Consider the following 19,848-nt stretch of genomic DNA (forward strand, 5'->3'; position numbering starts at 1 on the left):
ATAGAACTCCAAGACCAACACTCTGAAGTTTCAGGACTCCAGCACTGAAAATCATCAAACTAATTCACTCAAAATAATTCTAAAGTGCTGGTTTGGACTGTGGTATAAAATACTCAATTGAGTAATGAGTTTCAGCTTCAGCTTGACATTTATGAATTGCAGTTTGTGGCAGCTTGACCATAATTATTTCCATTTTGAGCATAATGTCCAATATGTTGTGCACAACCTGACTACAGTACCACACAGCATTTTTCAGCTACTTCATGAAATAGAATGTCTGATTTTTGTTCTTTGTTAGTGGGTCAACAGAAAATTCAGACTGAAATGTCTAAACAGTTCTATTCAAGCAAAATATTTTATTTTGTTTTATTTTAATGAACAAATTATTTCTGTAGTTACAAACAAAATTTCGTAATGAAAAAGAAAAAAAAGGTTATACTCCCGTCACACATAGCCAGAATCACGCAGAACAGCGTCAGAATGACAAATTGTTGTACATCTGAAAACTGTCGGTTTCAGTTCCAAGAGAGTCCACACTGTTGGTCAAAATCAGCTGTGATGCACATGTTCAAAACCCTCCAGGCACCGTCAACATGGGACACCTATCCAATGGCGGTCCATGTGCAATCTGAGGACCATCTGACTGCAATTTACATATTCTGATGGCAGCAAAACAGGATGTGAAACGATTTGAGCACATATGAGTGAACCTCAAGATGGATCTGGCATGGCAAAGCCTGCCGGTATGACCTGCATGTGCCATGTATAATAATGTCCACCCCCCTCCCCTGAAGTGCAAAGGAACTGTTGAAATGTATGTGTCACACTTCACATGATATTAATTATGAATTATTATCATGTACAGTGAATATGAACAGCAGCTATTAAAGTGAAAGCACCGTGTGCTACTGTGCGCATGCAGGCGCAAATCTGAACAGGCTGTTACATCCACAATAGACCTTACAGGACAGATATTTGTCCATTCCTTCCCATGGGCGACTTAAATAATGTGAACTATTGTCTCCATCATATTTGTATATAACACGGGCAACTGCGCCTTCTCCGTGGTGCGCAGTAACGCGTCAGTGCACGCATCAGGCTCTGAGCTGATCGGACCTCCCCTTGTAATATATGATCACCTTCTAACTCTGTAGGAGATATGACATGGAACTGTTGTGCCAGGCGCAGTGTGGACGTGGAGCTGAGACGGCAGCCTGTGGTTAAAATCCTCTCACCCGGCTGGTGTGTGCTGGAATGAACCACGACAAAAATAAATCTGATGTGATAATCCAACTATTGCGGTGTCCAGAGTTGCATTGTACTACTGAAGTGAACCAAAACACACAAAAAAGAAATTAAAGTTTGCTGGAAAGGCCGTGTCCGACGCATGGCACAGCATGGCTCACTGCCAGCAAACTTTTAGCAAAGTTGTCCAGTGGCACACATGCACATGTGCCCCGTGCATGCTTAGTGGCTCATGCAGCGTTATGTACACACACACACACACACACACACACACACACACACACACACACACACACACACACACACACAGCTAGGAGACAATTGCAGCCCCACACGTGCGCACTCGCGTGCACGTGCGCATGAGGAACACATCGCTCTCTTCCACTCCAGTCCCATGTTTGCCATCCAGATGTTTGGACATCGGGCAGTCTTCAGCGCCTTTTATGGCCGTCTGATTACAGTCTGCGTGATCTAAAAAGTTGTCTACATGCACTTTGGATGCCATCGTGCAGGTGTGAACGAGGTACTCTGGATGTGTTGTGACACTGCTGACCACTCCTCTTTTCCTCCCGACTGCTTCGGTATAATGGCAATATTTGCCGTGTCGGGCTGGTTCCTGCGCATTCTTGCTGTGTGACAGTGGTGTACCGGCTAGTTGATGACACAAAGCCAGTTCCTGATGATTACTCAATAATAAAACAATTGCAACAACCTTATTAAATACAACCTGACATTAACAATGAATTTTAAGGTGAAAAATAGTGTAATGTTTTCCATAGTCATATTTATTCATAAATATCACAGATTTAGGAGTGTTTCATTGTTTTTCCTACTTTATTATTTTTTACAAAACCTGTATATGTACTCTGTAGGTGGATGAATAGATAAGACCATCCCCTACAGAAGGTGAATACAATAACTGAAAATCATAAATGTTATTTTGTGTTTCCACAACTCAAAAGACATTTAATTAGGATAAACTGATGGAAAATCTGGTGAATTTGTGATGCACAAGATCAATAGCAAATTTGTGTCACTTATGCAATAGATGGATGATGGAAATTAGGAGCAGGAGTGGTTGAACTTACATGTAACTTGAAACATGTAGCTTTCTTTCATTTCCAAAGGCTAGATCTGGTGGCTATTAAGATCTCCACTGCATGTTAAAGCTTTTAGACAGGAATGTGTGCACATGCTGTCATCTCTCTGAATTAAAGGTCAGACAATGTATGAGGAAAACAACAGGAGCAGAATTTTTCTGTCACAATTTAGTTCCTAAATGAGAAACAAACAGCTTCTGTAAAGGCTGGTCATGAATTAGAGAGCTATGAATCACAGCTTGTTTCAGAAAACATTCTATCCAGGATGATTCAAATTCAGCCTGTTTTCCTATTAATTTTGGAATCCTGAAAATGTTCTTTCATTATATTGTTGATAAAGAAAGCTTAAATGTTGTCAAAATCTTAGCAATATGTTTGAATATTGGATGGATGGATGGATGAGATTTATTGTCATTGTCATTACAAGTGCAACAACAACGAGATTACGTCCACACTCACATTTCCACAGACAAGATACAGCAATTAGTCCACAATTATTACTTGTTTACCGTGATAATGGCACACATCAGAATGAAGACACACATATACATTTGACATTGGTTTATGTGCACCTAAACTTGAAACAGTCCCGTTTTCTCCAATTGAGGTGATGTGAGTGTGTGGTAGCCGCTGCACACAGGAAGTCGTGCCACCACTAGCTTGGGGGGAACGGGGACCTGCCCGCAGCTAAACGTGCAGCCCTCGAGGGGAGAAGGGGTGGTTTTGAGCGGTGGCCGGGATGGGGTGTGTGATGGGGGGCAGGAGGGGAGGTAAGAGGGAAAGTGGAGCATGCTTCAGTCTTTGTCCATGTGTGAGTCTGTCTGTCCTTGTGTATTGGAGTAAGAGAGATAAGGAGGCAGCCAATCTTCCCAAGGCCATAGAGATTCTTCTGGAGGATAAACAATGGGCATTTTATCCTTGAGAGGCTGATAAGCCGGCTGTGTTTGTGGTTGAGCAGTGAAAAACACTTTTCCAGCTTCACATGAACAAACCAGATCCCAATTATTAAAAATTCCCCGGCCTCTGAAATCTTCACCTTCTCCTACAAGGCACACATTTGCTCCGAGATGTTATCCAATTTGCGTCTGAGTTCAAAGTTTAACACAGCCTGAGAATGCATCGTCTTGCCCAACTCATTAATCATGACGGACAAGCGAGGGGTTGTGGTTTTGGCGGCAGCGGTCTTGCCAATCTTCCGGTAGGTCAGGGCAGCACATAAGCCAATAAGTACCAGCCCTCCTACTATGAAACCAAATATGAATAAATCGACGACGTCCTCCACAGAGAAAGGCGGAAAGCATGCGACCCGCCACGTCTCCCAGGTGTCGAGAACATAGCCCGCAGGGTAAGTTCCATCTGGGCACGCAGGGTCCCCCGGCCCTGATCTTGTTGTAGAAAAAATGGTGTCAATAGCGTTCAGAGACCAGCTGATCAATTCCATGGTTAATCCAATATAGTTTGAAGAATTCACAGCTTGGTGAAGTAGGGACTTTGAAGGTTGGAGCAGAGATAGAGGAGAGAGGAGGAGATGCGACCGCCCTCGCCGGAGTCCCAAGGTTCTGTGATGAGGAAACAAATTGTGATCAAAAATGTATTCTATTTCATATTACAGCTTCTGTCTTGTTCTTGAATCTCACTGCGAATTTTCTTTCTTCAGAACGAGTCAGTAACATCATGCAGCAGCCTGACAGTCCAGCAGATCAGCACAGACATATAGGAACGGAGGAGATTTCCACGTCCTTCTCAGCAGCAGAGAGCGCAGAAGAGACGCACACACAGAGTCACTCAGAGCAAAGGTGCCATAAAGTTATGGGCGCATCCAGAGGCTTCTTCTGGGTGGGGCTAAGTTTGGGGATGATTATTTACTGGTGGACTGACAGAATGTGTCATCAATTCTGAATTTTTATGTGAAATTCAAATGACTGCTATAGACATGTTAATTCACACATCCATGTACTGACAGAAACAACAACAGCATTTTTGCTTAAAAATAATAATTTCCTTTATGACAGGATACAAATGCAAATTTGGCAAATTTACAGGCAACAAAAGCACAACAACCCATTCTAATCAGACAGAAGTCTAAACTGCTACGGCAGAGATTCCCAAAGATTAGACTGTGGCCTCCTGGTGGGCTGCAAAAGTACTGGAGGTGGGCCAAGAAAGGTCATAAAAAAAATCAAATCATTTATAATATCTGCAATTTCAAATTTTGTAATAAATTTTAAAATGACCTCAAATCATTTATTTTTAAAATGTAATTCAACAAAGCCATGGGCTTCACAATACGCCACAATACGTCATTTGGTAATCAAAATTGTGATTAAAGATGTTGGTAGGCCCCAGATGATTTTCATATTTTAAAATTGTCCCTGGTGTTCTTAAGTGTGGGAATGGCTGTGCTACGGCTTTTTTTTTTTTTTTTTTTTTTAAGATTTACAAAATTTTATACATTTATTGCAATTTGTAATGGTAATGTAGCAAATGTAATGTAATGTAAAGGTAATGTACAAAAATGTAGCCATATCCTGCCTGAAAATTGTGAAATGCTGCACCTTTTGGGCTACAACATGGATATAAAGCATACCTTTTGTGTGTTTGTATCTGTTATTACAGAACTGCCATGGTACACCATTTTTTTATTGGTCAATTACAGATGAATAAAGCTTTTGATTGCTTAATTTCAATTTAAGACAGAACAGCTAAGTGAAATAGAAATTACTCATTAGTGTAACAAAGTCTAGCATTTGGAAAGTTACAGTTTTGTGTAATGTTTTCTATAAAATCTTAAAAAGTCATGCACACCCCTTTTGGAGGTCATAGAAGTAAAGAATACTGTATACGGCTGTGGGTAGCTCAGTTGGATACTTAGGACTTGAGTCACCGACACGTCAATGTGGGTTTGATACACAGTCACACTACCTGTCCGTGTCCTTGGACAAGACTCTTCATCTGCATTATAAAAGGGTACCGGCGGTAGCTTTGGAAGTAACCCATGATGGATTGTCTACCCCTCCAGGGGGAGTCATAGACTCTTGTTTGATTCCTGTTATAGTATCCAGAGATATGGAAAGTGTGTTGTGTGGGCCGCTGAAGAGGAGGTACTGCTGGCCCACCACCACCAGAGGGCGCCCTGCTTGGAGTGCGGGCTCCAAGCACAAGAGGGCGCCAGACCCAGAGGAGGTGACAGCTGTCACTCATTACTCCAGCTGTCACTCATCTACACCACCATATAAGCCGGACTGCAACTCCACCTCCCCGCCGAGAAATCGACTACCAGTACTAAGGTAATTCTTCTCTGCTGTTGTTAGTGTATCTAAACTGTGATCTGTGTGCAGCCGCGTACCTGTGAAGTCTGTGGAAGACTGGATTGGCGGATAGTGAGAGGACGACGGTCTTCGTCTCTCACTCCATCCAGAAGGAAGACAAACAGGAGCTGCACAAGTGATAACGTATCTGGAGGTGGAGGTGCTCCCTCCTAACGGTGTCTGGACTGTTAATCACTGAGTGTGCGGACTCACACTCACACATCATCTTTCTGTTTTCTGCCAGCAGTACCAGGGTCGACAGCCGAAGACAGAGGCCACCTGGGGACTCGGGACTTGGCGGCTCCGGTGTTCTTCAGGCCGTTGGTGGTGGAAGCCGTGTGGGACGCGGCTTCTCTCTCGTCGGGCGTCTTCTATCTTCGAGCCTGCCCACACGTCACCTGGTGTTTATTGACTGTGAACATTAAGACACGTTTCGTTGTGTAATATCACAACATTAAATTGTTACCTTTTGGCTTACTCATTGTCCGTTCATTTGCGCCCCCTGTTGTGGGTCCGTGCTACGACACCTTCACAACAGGATTTCTCGGCCATCGTCATGGACTCCGAGGGGCGTCAACTCCAGCTTGAACGGCCAATGGAAGAGCCAGGAGCGCAGGCGTCAGCGGGAGGCGGGTTGAGTGAGCTGCAGCAGATCTTAACCGCCTTCAAGGCCCGGTTAGTGTTTGTGACCGAGCAGAGTGTCCTCCTTAATCGGAAGGTGGAGGCTCTCACCGCAAGGGTGGAAGCGCGCGATCAGGGCGCTGCTGCAGCCACTCCTCTGGCTGGTCCTGGGCCCGTATCAAACGTTCCACTGGTCGTTCAACGAACCCCCCCACCGTCCCCTGAAGCATACATAAGCCCTCCGGAACCGTACGGGGGCTGTGTCGAGACGTGCGCGGACTTCCTCATGCAGTGTTCGCTCGTCTTTTCACAGCGCCCCGTCATGTACGCATCAGACGCTAGCCGGGTGGCTTATGTTATTAATTTGCTTCGAGGAAAGGCACGCGCATGGGCTACGGCGCTTTGGGAGCAGAATTCACGGCTCCTAACGTCTTATACTGGGTTCGTACGGGAATTCAAACAAGTGTTTGATCATCCCAACAGAGGCGAGACCGCTTCGAACGTGCTGCTGTCAATGAGACAGGGGCGCCGTAGCGCAGCCGAGTATGCAGTCGACTTCCGCATCGCGGCAGCGAGGTCCGGCTGGAATAACGTTGCGCTCCGCGCCGCCTTTGTAAATGGACTTTCCCCGGACCCTGAGACCCATGTCCAGCATGTACGTCAGGTCCTACAGCGGTTGTTGGAGAACCGGCTGTTTGTGAAGGGCGAGAAGTGCGAGTTCCACCGCACTTCTTTGTCCTTCCTGGGGTTCATCATCTCCTCCAACTCCGTCGCCCCTGATCCGGCTAAGGTTGCGGCGGTGAGAGATTGGCCCCAACCGATAAGCCGCAGGAAACTACAGCAGTTCCTAGGCTTTGCAAATTTCTACAGGAGGTTCATTAAAGGTTACAGTCAGGTAGTTAGCCCCCTGACTGCCCTGACCTCCACCAAGGTCCCCTTCGCCTGGTCGGATCGGTGCGAAGCCGCGTTCCAGGAGTTGAAACGCCGGTTCTCGACTGCACCAGTTCTGGTGCAGCCTGATCCTGATCGCCAGTACATAGTAGAAGTGGACGCCTCTGACTCAGGGATAGGAGCCGTGCTGTCCCAGAGCGTGGAGGCTGATAAAGTCCTCCATCCTTGTGCCTTTTATTCCCGCAGGTTGACCCCAGCTGAACGGAACTATGACGTCGGCAATCGGGAACTTCTTGCGGTGAAGGAGGCTCTTGAAGTGTGGAGACACCTGCTGGAGGGGGCATCGTTGCCCTTCACGGTTTTCACGGACCATCGGAACCTGGAGTACATCCGGACCGCCAAGCGGCTGAACCCCAGGCAAGCCCGCTGGTCTCTGTTCTTCGGGCGCTTTGACTTCCAGATCACGTATCGCCCCGGGACCAAGAACCAAAAACCAGATGCATTGTCCCGGGTTCACGAAGAAGAAGCCAAAGCGGGGCTGTCGAACCCCACCGAGACCATCATCCCCGAGTCCACTGTCGTGGCCACCCTCACCTGGGACGTGGAGAAGAACGTCCGGGAGGCCCTGACAACGAGCCCGGACCCGGGGACTGGCCCCAAGAACAGACTGTACGTCCCACCAGAGGCAAGAGCTGCCGTATTGGACTTCTGTCACGGGTCCAAGCTCTCCTGTCATCCCGGAGTGCGTAGGACCGTGGCAGTAGTCCAGCAGCGCTTCTGGTGGGCGTCCCTGGAAACCGACGTCCGGGACTACGTCCAGGCCTGTACCATCTGCGCCAGGGGCAAGGCAGACCATCGGAGGACGACGGGACTCCTCCAACCCCTGCCAGTGCCTCATCGTCCCTGGTCTCACATCGGCCTGGACTTCATCACGGGCCTCCCGCCGTCCCAGGGCAACACCGTTATTCTCACGATAGTGGACCGGTTCTCCAAGGCGGCCCACTTCGTGGCCCTCCCGAAGCTCCCGACGGCCCAGGAGACGGCGGACCTCCTGGTCCACCACGTCATGCGGCTGCATGGGATACCATCGGACATCGTGTCAGATCGTGGTCCCCAGTTCTCTTCACAGGTGTGGAAGGGTTTCTGTAAGGAGCTGGGGGCCACCGTGAGTCTCTCGTCCGGGTACCACCCCCAGACCAACGGCCAGGCAGAGCGGGCTAACCAGGAGTTGGAACAGGCCCTTCGCTGCGTCACCTCCGCGCACCCGGCGGCCTGGAGTCACCATCTGGCCTGGATCGAGTATGCCCATAACAGCCAAATCTCGTCTGCTACCGGCCTCTCCCCTTTTGAGGCATGTTTGGGGTTCCAGCCCCCATTGTTCCCGCTGGTGGAGGGAGAGGTCGGTGTGCCCTCGGTCCAGGCCCACCTCAGGAGGTGCCGCCGGGTGTGGCGGACCGCCCGCTCTGCCCTATTAAAGGTCCGGACGAGGGCCAAAGCCCATGCGGACCGCCGACGTTCCCCGGCCCCCACATACCAGCCCGGGCAGGAGGTGTGGCTGTCAACAAAGGACATCCCCCTCTGTGTGGACTCACCCAAATTAAAGGACAGATACATCGGCCCATTCCCCATCCTCAAGATCATCAACCCGGCCGCAGTGAAGCTCCGACTCCCAGCTTCACTGCGGATCCACCCTGTTTTCCACGTGTCCCGTATCAAGCCACACCACACCTCGCCCCTCTGTGCACCTGGCCCTACGCCGCCTCCTGCCCGGCTCATCGACGGGGAGCCTGCTTGGACGGTCCGCAGGCTCCTGGACGTCCGTCGTAAGGGCCGGGGGTTCCAATATCTGGTGGACTGGGAGGGGTATGGACCCGAGGAACGCTCCTGGGTGAAGAGGAGCTTCATCCTGGACCCGGCCCTCCTGGCCGATTTCTACAGCCGACACCCGGACAAGCCTGGTCGGGCGCCAGGAGGCGCCCGTTGAGGGGGGGGGTCCTGTTGTGTGGGCCGCTGAAGAGGAGGTACTGCTGGCCCACCACCACCAGAGGGCGCCCTGCTTGGAGTGCGGGCTCCAAGCACAAGAGGGCGCCAGACCCAGAGGAGGTGACAGCTGTCACTCATTACTCCAGCTGTCACTCATCTACACCACCATATAAGCCGGACTGCAACTCCACCTCCCCGCCGAGAAATCGACTACCAGTACTAAGGTAATTCTTCTCTGCTGTTGTTAGTGTATCTAAACTGTGATCTGTGTGCAGCCGCGTACCTGTGAAGTCTGTGGAAGACTGGATTGGCGGATAGTGAGAGGACGACGGTCTTCGTCTCTCACTCCATCCAGAAGGAAGACAAACAGGAGCTGCACAAGTGATAACGTATCTGGAGGTGGAGGTGCTCCCTCCTAACGGTGTCTGGACTGTTAATCACTGAGTGTGCGGACTCACACTCACACATCATCTTTCTGTTTTCTGCCAGCAGTACCAGGGTCGACAGCCGAAGACAGAGGCCACCTGGGGACTCGGGACTTGGCGGCTCCGGTGTTCTTCAGGCCGTTGGTGGTGGAAGCCGTGTGGGACGCGGCTTCTCTCTCGTCGGGCGTCTTCTATCTTCGAGCCTGCCCACACGTCACCTGGTGTTTATTGACTGTGAACATTAAGACACGTTTCGTTGTGTAATATCACAACATTAAATTGTTACCTTTTGGCTTACTCATTGTCCGTTCATTTGCGCCCCCTGTTGTGGGTCCGTGCTACGACACCTTCACAACAAAGTGTGTCCAAACTTTTGACTGGTCTTGTATGCTAAGTTGTATTATAAAATGTTCATCGTGAGCTCCATTATATCTCTGCGCGAGTCATAGAGACAGCTGTAATTGACGTCAGGGGACCTCAGCTGTATGGATAGTGGGTTTCTTAGGGTCATAATATATCGATAAAGATGTTTTAAATATGTTAAAAGTTGGCATCCCGATTCAAATTCACATTTATTCAGTGTTTCACACCCTGCTTTCTCTCATACAGGACACCTGACTTGATGAAGCGAGAAGCTGCTCTACGTCAACAAATTGAGCGCCTGAAGAAGAACCGAGCTGCCATCTGTGTTCCTAAATCTGGTCCAGGGACAGACGAGAAACTGTGCTCCGATACTGGAGGACCTGGGCTTACAGACAACACCAGATTTCCTGACAACAAGAAAGAAAGAGCTTCACTGTTCTATGAGCTTATCTCCGTCAGGGTAGGAACTACAAGATTATAACGTGTATTATGTAAAGAAAATTAAGACCCTCTAACTTTCAGCCATGCAGCCAAATATAGAAAGTGAACAAAATGGAAAAAAGAGGCACCCACAGACTTAGTGAGATAATGATGACATTTAGAAGAATCAGCAGAGAACAAAAACCTTCACATTATCTCAAAATCCAGTCTTTCCAAGATATACACATAGAAACAGTTTTGACATTTCATAACTGTGCTCTCTGTGTTCAGTCTAAAGCCACAACTGTTTTGTTTGTTTCCATTATAGTTGAGGATAGTTTTTGTGCTATTCACTGCAATTTCACATGGCTTTTTGCGGAAGTGCAAAGTACAATTTCCCTGGATATATTGACACCTTAGTATAAATCTGCATCCAGATAGTGTTAAAATGTCAGAAATATCAGTATGTAGACACGTTGATTTGAATCATAAAAGAAATGCATAATACACATAAAGCATGAATATAACTGTTTTTAACTTGTAACAAAATATTAAAAACCTATGAATGAATTATCTTTTTTTTAAAGATGCCACATTTAGAAATACATCACATGCATTCTCCAAAAAATGAAAAGATGGCAGGAGTGATTTGTGGCAGAAAAGTAGGGGAAACCGGGGCACAGTGAATCAGTAGCTATATCTGCAAAACTACATATACGAGGTCTGTTAGAAAAGTATCCGACCTTTTTATTTTTTTTCAAAAACCTGATGGATTTGAATCACGTGTACTCGCATGAGCCAACCTTGAACCTTCGTGCGCATGCATGAGTTTTTTCACGTCTGTCGATTGCGTCATTTGCTTGTAAGTAGCCTTTGTGTGAGGATGGGTGGAGTCTCTCGTCGTTTTTTCTTTGCAAGAAAAATGGCGGAACGACTGGAGCAGCGCGACTGCATCAAATTTTGCCAGAAACTGGGCAACAGCCAGGTGGAAACCATTCGGATTATTCAGACAGCTTTCGGTGACGATCCTATGGGCATCACACAGATTAAGGAGCGGTACAACCGGTTTAAAGACGTCCGCACAACGGTGGAGAACGAGCCACGCTCCGGTCGGCCATCAACATGCTGAAATGACCGGATCATTTCCAAAGTGAACGCTTTGGTGATGCGGGACCGTCGTGTGACTATCCGAGAAATTGTGAAAGAGGTGGACATCAGCACTTTTTCGGAACATTCCACTGTGACAGAAGATTTGGCCATGAAAAGAGTTGCAGCGAAATTCATCGGCACGAAGCTGATGGTGCAGCAAAAGCGCCACCGTGTTGAAGCCTCACAGGACATGCTGGGACATGCCCAGCTCGTCCACAATTTTTCTGCATAAAGACATCCCCCTTATAAATTCGTTTTGTTTTTGGATACATTAAGGGTAAAACTAAGTGGCAAGCGAAGTCAGTTTTTTCCTATCAAAAGCAAAATTTGTGGATGTCAGTGTCTTTGTATTTATTTCTCACAACAGAGGAAAGGTGGCCCAAAAATTGTTATTAGTTAGAAGACTACCCCGTCCAACTGATGAGCATGTTTTATGTCTTCTCCAGACTATAAGCTATTTGATAACATGACTCATGTGTGTCACATCGACCCGGGGCACAGTGATACCAAATACTCAAAACTGAGACTGGTTGAAGACAGTGGTGCTAAGAAAAAGACAGGAGGCAGAGGTGGCAGAGATGAAGACGTGATTTTATTTGGGAGTGACAAGGATGGACAGGATGAGGAATGAGCATGTCAGTGGGGTAAAGTCAGAGAGGTGAGATTGAGATGTTTTGAACATGTGCAGAATACTGACCCAGGGTATATAGGGAGAAGGATGCTGAGGATGGAACCACCAGGCAGGAGGAGAACAGGGAGGCCAAAGAGGAGGTTTATGGGTGTGCTGAGAGAGGACATGCAGGTGGTTGGTGTGACAGAGGAAGGTGCAGAAGACAGGTTATGATTGAGATGGATAAGTTGTTGTAGCGACCCCTAACAGGACCAGCCACAAGAAGAAGAAGAGAAAAAGGTAATATTGAGTGTCTTAAAAACAAATATTAAACTTTGTAGTTAAGCACACCCAATAGACAGCGAAGGGATAAAATGTTGCTGCTATTCTTAAGGCTCCTTCACACATAACATGAAGTTGGGCGAAGCAGGCCGAATCAGGCTGAATCAGGCCGAATGGGCCAAACCCAATAAATTTGAGCTGCAGTCGGGAGGGCTAGACATTCAGACAGGCGTGAACGGATGGCGTCTGATTGCTGCCCAAATACCCAGTATATGTTATGAAGCTGGTCCAAATGGATTGGGCAAAGTCAGAGAGCAGCAGCGCCCAAATCCAGGTCGAATATGCCAAGAACACCGAACAGATACCCAGAAATAGGCCGAATGCAGTCAGGACATGAATACCACCAAGACCAGAAGACTGCAAGAACACCAGGCAGGATGCAACCCAACTGCCACACAACACACTCAGATGCCATTTGTGTCGCTCGGGGGGCCAAATGACACACTGGGATGCCGTCCATGTCACCTGGGTGGAGGGACACATGACACACTCAGACGCCATTTGTGTGGCATTCGGTCAAATCAGCCACCATTCATATCACTGAGGGAGCCGCACAGCACACTTGGATGCCATTCGTGTTGCTCGGGGGGGCACAGTCGGTTGCCATCAGTGTTGCACTCGGTGCCCACTTGGTACATCCTGGGCCCATGCAGGTATGATCCACCTCATCCATGCCACAGCCAGGCCAGTCGGCCACGGTCTGTGGTGGCTGGCCATTGTGGTATGTCAGCCAGCCGCATTCACATTATTTTGACGGCTGTTGAGGTGTCGTTTCAACCACTTGGATTGCAGCCAGATGGCGGTGAGACAGCTCCTTGACTGCCCTAGGACTTTAACCACCTCGAGTGCACCTTGAAACTGGTGTCATGTGCACTACATTTGGGCTGGCCGCGGGAATGAGCCCGTCTGTTATAAGTGCACTGCAACTACAGGTGGTGGTGTTTGGATTGCGACTGCACATCGAGTTTGGCCGAGTGTAGGTCGAATGGCCATCTGGGTGTCATTTGATCTCATTCATCCTGTAATGAGACTTTCTGCCAGGATTTGATGTTGCTGAACATTTTGTACACCCTCTCGACCTCAGTCCGAATGGTCCGAGTTGTGTATAACTCACTGTATGAGTGTTGGGACTGCAGTCAGATGGCGGTACGACCTCATCTCAGCTGCCGTTTGATTGGGTTACCAACGCAAGTGCGCCGCGATTGTGATGTGCCTGTGCGGTGGTGGAATGGCTGTACCGACTGCTGTACGAGCTATTCAGATGTGGCTCAACTTTTCACGAATGTCATTCGAATCCTCCTTCGTGCATCATTTGGCTTCATTCGTGTTATGTGTGAAGTGACCTTTAGCCAAATCCCCTTATAAAAGACATCTCTCTGGTATAGGACTAAGCTGATTAAACACAGGCTAAATTGAAAATTATGATAATAATAAAGTGCATATTAAGGTCTCTAAGAATCAGCCTGTTTCTAGGCCTGTTGCTTTAAATGGAAGGAAACTGCTGCTCACCAAGTCCCCTTTCTAAAGGGAAAAGGTTCCATCTGTGTGACCATCTCACAGTTGTTGTGGGTGTGTTACACAGACTGGATAATTTGGGTATTTCCAACACAACAAGGACTTTAAATGGACTTCCGTGATAAACATTCAGAAGTTCAAAACGATCATTACAGGCCTTAATTTTGTTTATAATAGGGTAGTTTCTAAATATATGGGCATAGAACTGTGGGATTTTGATCACTTTTAACATGAAATCCTAGAGATATTTACATGTACGTACGTAAATATGGGATAAAAACTGATTTTGCACAATATGACCCCTTTATTTGTACAGGAACTGCAGCTTGTTACACCCTCTTTCCAAGTGGAAGAGTAACAGGAGATTTTCGAAGAATTTTGGGTGTTGATTGTCCAAATGTTTCACTAGAAGTTAACTCAGGATTTCATACTTGTGTAGCTTAGTTTTTAAATGGTAAATATGAAATGGACTGCATTTATATAGCACTTTTCCATCTGCATCAGATGCTCAAAGCGCTTTACAATTATGCCTCACATTCACCCCAATGTCAGTTTTTACATGCACAGTCTGAACTGCGGTACTTTGGTGATGTTTGACATGAAAGTCTGATCGGACTTATACCTAGAGAAGGTAGATAAGGAGTTTAGCTGTTCAACATGACCCTCTTTATGTAGTTTTAAGTATCTGTGGGGACCGGGTCATTGCAGGAGGAGATGTCAGACATGCGAGCTCTAATCCGCTTCAAGGAGAAAGAACTGAGGAGCCTGGAGTGGAGGTTAATGGCTCAGAAAGCTCAGGACGCAGCTGGAGCTCTTGTCCCAGAAAGCCTCCGAGAGGAGCTGGAGGACCGTAGGAATGATCAGGTAGTTGGACACGCTCCTATAGCAGTGCTTACCATTTTCCACTTTCACATAATATGGAGTCAAGGTGAACTGAGCAATAGAGAGCAGGATGTTGGTCCACTGTGACAGACCTGATTCAGATCTGGGTGTGCCACACGGGAAATCACAGATCTACCAAAGCAGAATCCCTCCAGGCCAAGGAAGATATTTTAGTTCCACAAGGTCTTCTGATTTCTGTCTCGCCGCACACCTTTGTCATTGAAGAACGAATTGTAACACAGAAACAGTACACAACTTTCTGCTTCAATCTGAAGTACTACTGGAAAACCACTGAACCTTTCCAACAGGCTGTTAAAAATGTCATGTTTTACTTTCTATATGGTTTTCTGTCTGATATGTGATATGTGAACATTAAGTTCCAGCCCTTTTTAAAATGGAATAAAACCTGTTTGTGCAGAGTACCCTTTAAGTTTGTTTTGTCGCCAATAAATTTAATTTATCCTGTAGATTATTTAAGATAACATCACAGTAGCTACTCTGTAGGTTAGCAAACATTTACATGGTACACTGTTTTTTTCTCTTAGAGTTTAATGCAGCCTGTAATAGGTATGTCAAGCTTTTCAATGAAAATACAATGTTTTTAGAGAGTAATTCCAGAACTGAATGTTATTTTAGAGGCTGTCTGAAAGTGCAGCTAAGACAGGCAGTGACAGTGACACACCGGGCCCTCGGACCGGACCACTTCTAAAAGAGCTACAAGTCATCCTGCAAAGGTGAGTCTTTTAGTAACGGTTTGTTGTTAGTCGTCAAAATATCTCAAAAGCACATGAATAGATTTCAATGTCATTTGGTGGAGACGTTGGCCTTGGGTCAAGAAAAAGTTGATTAAATATTGGTGTGGATCAGGATCCAGGGGTGTATCTTTGAGCTATGATTTCTGAGCCAGATTTCTTTGATTTGCAAAGAAGATTAATGACTTCTTCCTTGGTTGACATGGCGCGGTGTAAAAATGGATGATGTCACCTTTCCATCTGATGCCTCTAACTCCTTAATCATTTCATTAGCCGTGATCTTCAGGTTTTGGTGGACCTTTAGAACAAATATTTGATCCTTACTCGGGTGTTAATTTGGGCCTACGTCCTCAAAGCAAAGTGTCTGTGGTCCCAAGCTTGTTGTATTTTTGTGCAGTAGATGGTATAGTTGCTCCTGGTGCCATGAATCTTTTGGAGATGGCTCCTAAAGAGGAACCAGACTTGTGGAAATGCAAAATTGTGCTCTGGATGACTTTGCGTAATTCTTCACCTTTTTCCCTGCTCTTGAATGGAAAAACGCATGGGTTCTACAGGTAGTCCTTTAAATACATCCAAAGGTTCCTCAATTAACCCTGAATTAGTCATTGAGGAGCATGTACAACATCAATCTTCCACACTGTTTAGAGGCACTCATCTTACGTAAACCTTTGACCCACTGAAAAGCTCACATAGTGAATAACACCTGAAATACTCATACATCTATCTTCTGTTATTTTTTTTTTAATTCATAAAGGAAAAAGTGGCCATAATTGAACACATTTTGTTTAATAAAATTTAGTATGTGTAACTGGAGAAAACTGAGTTAGAAAGATGTTATCAAAGGTGTACAGTATGTGAACAGATGACCTCAACTGTATGCATGTCGACAAGGATTTGTTGCCTGGGATTAGACTGTTGCTTAGAAACACTATCAGCACAAAGGAAGACTTTGGACAGAAATTTCCACTCCAGGTGCAGCATCATTATTTTATTTATTTATTTATTCCAATGTTGAGTCCAACAAAGTCCTTGTATACATATACAAGTATTTATGTATGTATTTAATTTCAGAGAACAAGCCCTGAAGAGGAGACTGGCTTTGGTTCAGGATTCATTGAATATGGCTCTATCAGATGTTGCCTCCCACAGGAGAGACAGTGGAGAGCAAATTGCTCGGCTCACTCAGGCTCACAGGTTAGAGACCTTCACAATCCATACCATAGCTGTACAAGGCCTACCTGAATTTAGCCTGCAGTACTGTGCAAAACATACTCACCCTAGAATTTTATCATTAGAATTAGTTTTCTTCCCCATCACTGACTTATTAGAAAATCAAATTGGAAATGCCTAAAAATTCTCATTCCAGCAAAAATCGAATTACAGATCTTGTTTTGCAAACGGCTGTCTTTGTATACTGCCCAACATAAGATAACACAAAGTCAATTACTGATGATCACTCCGTAATAAAATTATTTATCCTGATTAATTACTACCCAATTTTCTTATAAACTGAAAGGAAACCACCTAAAAGAAATTATGTAGTTTCTTCACCTAAAAAGTTATATATATTTTAAATATGGTAAAATAACTAAATTTTACTGATTCATATTTATTAACAAATATAAAGCCCCCTTCATATATAACATGATTGAAACCGACTAGTGCATGAAGGAGAAATTGTATGCCATTTGTGAAAAATCGGAGCTGCCTCTAACACCTTGTTACACGTGTCGCTACAACTATTCGCACACACCAGTGGCCGAAATACAGAGTGTGCCCTGTGAGAGCCCATTCGATCCCTCTCATGGCAGGTGTCGGCCAAATTCCAGGTGACACACACAAATATCCAACACTGCTTGCTGGGCACTTAGAAAATGTGGTGCCATTCACACTGTTAAATGGTAAATGGACTGCTTTTATATGAGGTCTGTTAGAAAAGTATCAGACCTTTTTATTTTTTGCAAAAACCTGATGGATTTGAATCACATGTGCTTGCATGAGCAAACCTTGAACCTTCATGCGCATGCGTGAACTTTTTCACGCCTGTCGATTGCGTCATTTGCTGGTAAGCAGCCTTTGTGTGGGATGTGTGCAGTGTGCTTGGCGGATTTTCATTTCAAGGAAAAAGATGGAACGACTGGAGCAGCGCCGCATCAAATTTTGCCAGAAACTGGGCGACAGCCAGGTGGAAACCATTCGGAAGATTCAGACGGCTTTCAGTGACTTTTCAGTCGTGTGACTATCCGAGAAATTGTGGAAGAGGTGGGCATGTCACAACATGTCCTGTGAGACTTCCAATACGGAGGCGCTTTCGCGCCGCCGTCAGCAGCAGCATGAATTTCACAGCCACTCTTTTCATGGCCAAATCTTCTGTCACAGTGGAATGTCACACAACGGTCCCGCATCACCACAGCGTTCATTTTGGAAATGATCTGGTCATTTCAGCATGTTGATGGCTGACCGGTGCGTGGCTCGCTCTCCACCGTTGTGCAGACGTCTTTAAACCAGTTGTACCGCTCCTTAATCTGTGTGATGCCCAAAGCATCGTCACCGAAAGCCGTCTGAATAATCCGAATGGTTTCCACCTGGCTGTTGCCCAGTTTCTGGCAAAATTTGATGTGGCGCTGCTCCAGTCATTCCGTCTTCTTCCTTGAAATTAAAATCCGCTGAGCGCACTGCACATGTCCCACACAAAGGTTGCTTACCAGCAAATGACATAATCGACAGGCGTGAAAAAGTTCACGCACACGCACAAAGGTTCAAGGTTTGCTCATGCAAGCACACGGGATTCAAATCCATCAGGTTTTTGCAAAAAATAAAAAGGTCTGATACTTTTCTAACAGACCTCGTATAGCGCTTTTCCATCTGCATCAGATGCTCAAAGTGCTTCACACAATAATGCCTCACATTTCCCCCTATGTGAGGGTGCTGCCATACAAGGTACTCACTACACACCGGGAGCAACTAGGGGATTAACGAGACCTTGCCCAAGGGCCCTTAGTGATTTTCTGGTCAGGCTGGGATTTGAACAGAGGATCCTTTGGTCTCAAGCCCAACGCATAACCACAAGACCATCACCTCCCCTGTAGCATGAAAATAGTGAGCAGACGACCACTTTCGAGCTGGATGTGAAACTTGTCTAAGTACCCCCACAAGTGTGGTGTTGCAATGCAACACACGTGGCATACCAATGTGTCAGCTCGCCCCAACATGTGGTATGCATATCGCGACCAGTCACGTCTGAGCACACACAGCATGGCGAGGCACCTCCCATACTATGGAATTGCTGTGATCACTCAAATAATGTGGTTTATTTTTCAAAATAATTGGAGCGTTTTAAAATTTTGACCTCTGTGTAACTCTTCATTGACCCCTACCTGGCTACAGCTACCACCCTGGGATGGCTATCATACATTTTGGGTAGGCCATGGTACACTGAGGATTGGATTGTAAGTGGATTGTTCAGTCAAAACTGGCTCATGGACTATGTGGGCAAAGAAGCAAAAAATATGAAGAAAAACAAAACCGTGACCACTAGATCTGCAACTTCACCACTTGATGACACTAAATCCTACACACTTTAACTTTAAATATGAATAAACAACGATGATAGTGAATCACTTGCATCCACTCCAGTCTGGTGGTGTATAAGAAAACTAATCCCACACCTGATTATAGTGCAGGTTTTCCTTTTTTGTGTGTGCTCATTTCTTTCTACTCACAATTTTATGTACATTTTCATTGTTCTGTCCATGCTGTGGCCTGTGTTCTGTTCCAGCAAGGCCTTGAACTCTTACCGGCACATTCGCAGGAAGTATAGAGAGCAGGTGTGGAAGCTGGAACAGAAGGTTTCATCCATGTCAGAGACTCACCACAACCAAACCGAAGCACAGAATGCCGCAGTGGAAACCTCTGAGTGGAAGCGGGAAGAGACAGTTCTGTGATTCTTCAGCCAGTGATTGAGTCGTCCTCGCCTGATGTTATCCACATCAACGAGATAGTCAGGGTGGACAGATTAAAATACAACACCGTCATATTTTGAGTGCAAAGACAGTGGCAGCATGCAGTGAAGCAGACGTTTTAATTTAACCAGGAAGAACATGATCAGTAACTAACAAGGGTTAACAAAACCTGATCCCAAATGCAGAGGGACTGTGATTAAACGTTTGGGTGGGCCACAGAAGATTTTCAGATTTCAAAGTGAGCTATGGTGTTCTTAAATTTAGGGAAGCTGGTCTAGTG

The 19,848-nt window shown here is 46.1% G+C and overlaps 1 protein-coding gene across 2 annotated transcripts in view; it reads left to right on the top strand.

The window, feature by feature from the left end:
* The window catches only part of ushbp1 (Usher syndrome 1C binding protein 1), a 33,203-nt gene extending 13,576 nt beyond the window's left edge, over positions 1-19,627 (top strand). The window contains exons 9-14 of one of the 2 annotated variants that reach the window (XM_034180133.1): positions 4,003-4,141; positions 10,183-10,396; positions 14,681-14,836; positions 15,491-15,588; positions 16,678-16,800; positions 19,389-19,527. In XM_034180133.1, coding sequence (XP_034036024.1) covers positions 4,003-4,141; positions 10,183-10,396; positions 14,681-14,836; positions 15,491-15,588; positions 16,678-16,800; positions 19,389-19,395 — 737 coding nt within the window. In that variant the 3' untranslated portion in view covers positions 19,396-19,527. Of the gene's footprint in view, positions 1-4,002; positions 4,142-10,182; positions 10,397-14,680; positions 14,837-15,490; positions 15,589-16,677; positions 16,801-19,384 lie in introns of both variants that reach the window. The other variant, XM_034180132.1, reaches the window with a different exon arrangement.
* The last annotated feature ends 221 nt before the right edge of the window (positions 19,628-19,848 follow it).

The sequence above is a fragment of the Thalassophryne amazonica genome, chromosome 10 (genome assembly GCF_902500255.1).
Source record: "Thalassophryne amazonica chromosome 10, fThaAma1.1, whole genome shotgun sequence".
Lineage (NCBI taxonomy): Eukaryota > Metazoa > Chordata > Actinopteri > Batrachoidiformes > Batrachoididae > Thalassophryne > Thalassophryne amazonica.